The 6,492-nt window shown below is 38.0% G+C and overlaps 1 protein-coding gene across 3 annotated transcripts in view; it reads right to left on the reverse strand.

Annotated features, from left to right (window-relative positions):
* The window catches only part of LOC108623517 (protein gooseberry), a 19,697-nt gene extending 15,530 nt beyond the window's left edge, over nt 1-4,167 (reverse strand). For 2 of the 3 annotated variants that reach the window (XM_026812370.1, XM_018022074.2), the window contains exon 1: nt 3,712-4,167. In XM_026812370.1, coding sequence (XP_026668171.1) covers nt 3,712-3,772 — 61 coding nt within the window. In that variant the 5' untranslated portion in view covers nt 3,773-4,167. The remainder of the gene's footprint in view (nt 1-3,711) is intronic. The other variant, XM_026812369.1, reaches the window with a different exon arrangement.
* Nucleotides 4,168-6,492: the final 2,325 nt, after the last annotated feature.

Genomic DNA, 6,492 nt, shown 5'->3' on the forward strand with positions numbered 1-6,492 from the left:
AAACCGATTCTTTTTAACTACTGAAAATCTTTTACTTACGATAATAATTAACAAACTGTTTATACAAATTCCTATTTTTATAATTCGAGGTGTTTATAGGCATTTGTATTCTCTGAATATTATAAATTGTATTTTACGTTAAATATTTTGTATTTCTTCACATTTTACTGTGTTTCTTTAAATTGTATAAAATTCTTACAAATGCATAAGCATCCGCGGCCTGGTAATTAGATTGTAGATTAAAGTTCAAAGCCCGCGGACCTAGATCTACTTTCAGCAGCCGCCGGTCTTTTTCTCAGTCGGGGAGCCTTGAATCGCGGATTAAAAACGCTTCTGTTAATTCGAACGTAACAGAGCTACTCGGTTTCTTTACGAGTGCGGCAAACAAAGCTAGAATCGCGCGGCGAATATTACGGCAACTTCGATCGATCTTGATCAGAATCTAACAAGAAGTTAAATCCAACACCTGTAAATATTGATGTATCTACCAATCTATGTACAAATCTGTATACAAATCTGTGTGCAAATCTATGTACCAATCTGTATACAAATCTTTGTATAAATCTATATACAAGTCTATTTACAAGTGATTCTATAATCGTATGTAGAAGTAATTATATGAACGTGTGTATGTACGTGTGTGTATTCGTATGATAAACATATTCTATGTGTGGGTGCACATGACATATGTACATGGCACGTGTACGAATGTGAGTCACTTTTGCAAGACGGTAACGAGAGGAAAAACGTCAGGCAATGACGACAATCAATGCATTGTGTACCAACTGTCGAAGCCGAGACATTACGGGAGAAAAACGAATTATTATTATTGTCGTTTTAATATGTATTCTGATATCATCCACTCACTCCGTTTTGTAATTACTCGCGCGAACTGCACGGATCTGAAGAGAAAAAAAGATCGCACGGTTGAGTAGACACCGCGAGTCGTAATTATACATTTTTTATTATTGATCTGCGCATTAATATCGCGACGACGTAATTTTTATCCTTTTTACTGGCGGTTTTTAATAGAAATTTTTTGTGCGGTTTAAGAGCAGTCGTGTGTGGGAGAACGATTTAGAAGTTGTACGAGTTCCTCGAAATGATCATAATTTATTGATACAATGAACGAACGAGTAACAATAAATGAAGAGAAATAGTTGCTACATAAATTACGCTTTCGATTTTTCCATCGCAGCCTACGAGTTTTTTTTCTAAAAACGGTGAGGCAAACCTTTTAACAGCCGCTCCTTCGAAGCGGAAAAATCCTTAGGGGAAAAAAAAAAAGGAACACGTCGAATCATTTAACAACGTTGTTGATTAGAAATTGACCGGTTTCTCACGGTGTGGAGATCGCGTCACCTTGACGAGGGAAGAAGAACGAAATCGTGTAATTGCAGCCGGACAATGGAAAAAAAAGCTTGCAATCGCACGGCTGAAAAACAGCGAAACTTCGGTTTCGATTGCATGCGCGGATTCGATTGCATAACCCGTCGAGCTATGCATTGAGTGGCAACCGAAAAACGGGACGAGGTTCCGCAGTTTTTCTAATGAGAAACCTTTGGGGGATGAAAAGAAAAACCCGATGCTAATTGTCCGACTAATTGGACGATATTTCGTGAATTTTAATTTATTTCACACCGATTTTGATCAAATATTTCGTATCAATTATAATTTAACATTATTTCATGCAAATGTTAGTTCGATATTTCACCTTGCTATTTCGATTAAAGAAAACATTGATTAAGAAATATTTCTCACGACTACTTGAACGTTCAGGTACGAAATGTATAATCAACAGCAGGCATCGACGCACGGGTGATGAGAAGTAATTGCGAAAACGCATCCGCACGTGGCATTATTAATCTTCCAAGAAATATTTAATTACGCGTTCTTAAACGATTCCATTTTGCATATACCTTGGGTGCGTGCACGATTCGGTGACTAATTGTTGCATGCGATTAAAAACTGGCGGTAGCAGCGCGCCGCGTAATGTTGGACATTGACAAACGATCGCCTAGGTGTTTGCGCGCAAATAACAACAATTCAACAAAGAGCTCATCATTTGCATTAGAATTGTATTGTGCTTCTTAGTTAACGCGTATTATTGTTGCTCTTTACAGACCGTCGCTTGAATAGGAGTGCCAGTGAAATGCAATTGGAATCATTAGATGCCTGTTACAATTGAAATCGTTGCATGTGCAATTAGAATTATTCAAGGATATAATTATTACACACGTAGAATCGTGTTGATTTAAACAGCGAATAGATTTCGAGTAACTTACATCATAAACCTAGGAACGAACTTCATTTGAGAAACTCTCAAGATCTAATGTATTTTCCGGCAACGATTCCTGGGACATGTCTGACGATTACACGGTCCATTCGTAATTAGTCGATTAATTATACTGAGGAATTTCTTCTTTCAATCAGCATGAACGATTCAATAATCTCAAACGACTTTTTAATTGCCTGACACGTAATTCAAATTCTCTTATTAAGATCCTCAAGTCAAGAATTAAATTTCAAACGTTATAAATGAAGAATTTCAGCTTGAAACTAATATATGGTTTCAAAAGACACTTTGAAGTAGATATAAGACGTGTTCAAGTAAGGAATTAACTAAACTGATTCCTTTTAAATGCCTAATGAAATTGAAATTCTCCTTAAGATCCTCAAGTCAAGAATTAAATCTCATACATTGAAAATGAAGGATTTAAGCTCGAAACTGATCTATGGTTTCAAAAAACGTTCCGAAGTAGATATAAGACGTTTTCAAGTACACAATTAATGAAAGTAAACTATGTATTTCCTTTTAGTTGCCTAATGAAATTGAAATTGTCCTGAATCAACTAAATGTGCTCGACTTGGCCTTTCCTATGTTGTTATTTAGAATATTTATTTTCCCGTTATCTTAAAATTGTAGAAAAAAAGCCAGTCAATAGAAATTGCCTAGTGAAGAGAAATTGGTACGTTTGCTTTACTCTAGGACGGACGAACTCACGAAAATTTTTTATGAACGAGAAAAAGGCGGGACGCCGAAGACGTGACGGTACTGGAAGCGACGGTCTTCGAAAAATATGTTATTTATGATGGCCATTAATGGTAATGTTCCGGTCTTGCCGGGTCGGGTATGGTTATATATCTGTCTTTAAAGATTCTCACTTTTCATCCCCAAAAACTTTCCAAACACCACGAGGAGTTGACGTCAATTTTCCAACCCCAGAACCTCGCTTAGTCAATACATAGTCTACAATTTTCTAGTTTTCACCTCCTTATGATTTTTTTATACTGTGCCCTAGCTACCGTGACATTTTTAATTATTACTACAATTCGACAATTTAGGGCGAATCATTGTATGTTCATATAAAATAGTCCACAATTTTCTGACTTATAATCGGCTGTACTCATCCTGAATTTGTTATTTATTACTTCAACGTTGCTAATTAAAAATACTCTTTAATTACAGTGAATCGTTGTATGTTGATATAAAACAGTCCACAATTTTCTGACTTCTAAACAGTTGTATCCGTCTCGAATTTTTTACTTATAACTCCAATGTTGATGATTGAAAACGCTTTTTAATTAAAATGAATTTCAACAATTTGATTAATTAAATTTTTATATAAATTTCTGAAATTCTAGTATTCAATTTTTTTCTTGTTCTAAGTTTTTAGTTTTACGCAATTTCTGAAAGATCACTTATGTTACCTTGGAAGGGGTATCCTGTGAAGCAAGGTCGCATCATCGAGAAATTAGTGGTCACCGTCATCTCATCTAGCCGGTCCCACGAAACGCCACACGAGCTCCCAATAGCACCTTGTCACTCAGTCTGTCACCAAAGTAATCAATGATGTTTCACTAACCGAAGATCCCCGATCACTGAGCACAGTTCGTGCGCCGATACAATAACCGGTAAAATATATATATATATATAAATATATATATGTATATATAATAAATATAGAAAACGGAGCACTATTAAACACCTCGCCGTCTGACCTGCGCCGATCTAATCCACTGCGAGACTCCGTAACGTATCGCGGTATCAGAATCAGTCCATCACTTAATTCCTCGTTCTTTTTCGTTCGTTGATCGCGCTTCGGCACCTGCATAAAACACAAGGTCCTTCGGCAACTAAAGTTGGACCTCGACAGATCGGCTTTCTGATCCTGACTAAGCCTCTACGATCACCGGCCACCAGGGTAACTAACATTTGGCCACTCCCATAGTGTTTCTTGTAACACCACCAGCTGGTGGGGTGTTTGACTTTGAAGTAACCGGGTTCAACTCCGTGGAGAACGTGCTCTTGCTGGTTCTCGAGTAAATTACCTGTTTCCTCTGGTACTGCTAGCCAATCCAAAGCCGAGGAGCCACCCACTGCGACACGCCCAACAGTCGACGACTCGATACAAGCACGATGGTTTCTGCTCTGGTAGAGACCATGCTGTCTTCTTGAGTAAGTGTTTTTTTATCTGGTACCTGGAGGGGATTACTAATAGTAATAGGGTACATAAGGGTAGTTTTCATTCTGTTCAGTCGATCAATGGCTAAATAATTGGGGTTCGCCATTTATCTGTTTATTAAAGGTGAATGTTTAATGTTTGCTATTTATCATAAAATATGATAGGATTTATCAATGGATTGATATCGCGAATATTACTGATAGTAACAAGGGTTCGATAAACGGTTTTCATTTTGGTCAATCGATCAATGATTAAATAATTGAGGTTCGTCCTTTATCTGTTTATTAAAAGTCAAAGTACAATGTTTGCTACTTATTAGAAAATACGATAGGAATTATCAATCGGTTAATATCAGGAATATTATCATTGGAATTCTTCGATTTCCTTCAGGTTAACTGAATTTACACTAGAAACGGTAGAGAAACTTTGAAGTCCGAGATTTTTCTCAAATTTTTAAGCCAGACTGTTTTTAATGCATTATTGAGGATCACTTTCGCAAAACAGAAAGATTATAATTGCGATTTTTTCGTCCCCTCAAGATTTTCCTTAATTCATGCTAAAAATTAGACAGAGTCTGTAATTGTTTCCGGATCTTCAAGTTAAACGATTTTTAACGCATGACCACTTTCGTTTTTTAAGAGACCACTATTTTTTATGTCTAAGGAATCGACGCTTAGTACGAAACACGACGTGACCCTCTACAAGTATTACAAAAAATCCAACGATTCTTCCTTCTTTTTCTACTATTATTATTACTTCATTAACGAGTATAAGCCCTTTAAAATGTGCATAAAAGAGCAAACTTAAATAATATTAACAACAAACGATCCAAATAAAAACTTAAAGAAAATAAAAAGTAACTGAAAAATATAAACAAATAATACTAGAATTAACTGACTTAATTTGAACTGAATTAAAATGAATGAAGAAAGTTTAGTTAAAGGCATGAATGACTTTAACCAAAAGTATGAACTCAAACTCAGTATTTCTTATAATTCCATTTAATGGAATGTAATCTATTACAATGGTCATCATAAAATTTTGAAAGAAATAGTATTGTCACATGTACGAGGTTCCTTATTTCAAATAATAGTTCCCTCAATTGGAGGTGCAGCGTAACGAAGATTCGTTCCATGGAAAACCGTCTCTAGGGAAAGCCCACTGGAGAGAGAGAGAAAAAAAGGAGGAGGCAATTGTTCCATTACGTGGGTTACTCTTCCCTCGCTGATGTCCCATCAATGTTTATTATCGGTGGTGTTTGTGCGTCGCCTGCGAGACGCGAGGATTGCCAAACAGAAGGCAACCAGATAGAGAGACGGAGAGAGAGAATATTTTCATGGGTAGGTAGTGGACGAAAAGCGGAAGGAAAACTGAACTCGGTGGACCACCCGGTGATAGTTCGACTCGGCGTTAACGTCAAGCTACCTTCGGGGGTTTTCGAGCCCTGGTGCGCCCCGTGGCGAGGACAAAACAAACTCTCCTAATGTCTTCATGCTACTCATCGCCGGAACCCCGCGTTCGCCTGGCGGGGGCGAGAAGTACCCCTGCGAGTTGGCCAGTTGGTAGCTCGTTCGAGGATCACCGCACCCGAACCTTCATGGAACCAGAGGCCCCGTCTTCAAGGCCGTGAACGGGAGATCGTCACGGTTACGAATAATATCGCTGATGGTCGGAGCGTGAAGAGCAGGGAATTCGACAACGGGGCTTTGGATGAAGACGTAATTGATTTACGGGATGGGCATCCAGATTGCGAGGCGTTCGCGTGTTTGTTTTCAACGACGAGACTCTTTCGGGACGGTTTTAGCTACGCCGGTGATCAAAGGAGATCGAACAGGGTGACAATAGGAGTGGGACGGCCATTTACCGATTTGCTGTGACGTTTGGGGCAGGTTCTTTCAGACCAAAAAATGCTTTGTTGATGTACTGAATGTATCGGAATCTACCGAGGTATAGTGAATTCCCTAATTTTTGTCACAATTTCTACTCACTGGCTTAATATAATTATAATTACTTTCGACCGTCTAGT

The sequence above is a fragment of the Ceratina calcarata genome, unplaced genomic scaffold, assembly GCF_001652005.2.
Source record: "Ceratina calcarata isolate Rehan_Ccalc_2016 unplaced genomic scaffold, ASM165200v1 scaffold272, whole genome shotgun sequence".
In the NCBI taxonomy this organism is placed as follows: domain Eukaryota; kingdom Metazoa; phylum Arthropoda; class Insecta; order Hymenoptera; family Apidae; genus Ceratina; species Ceratina calcarata.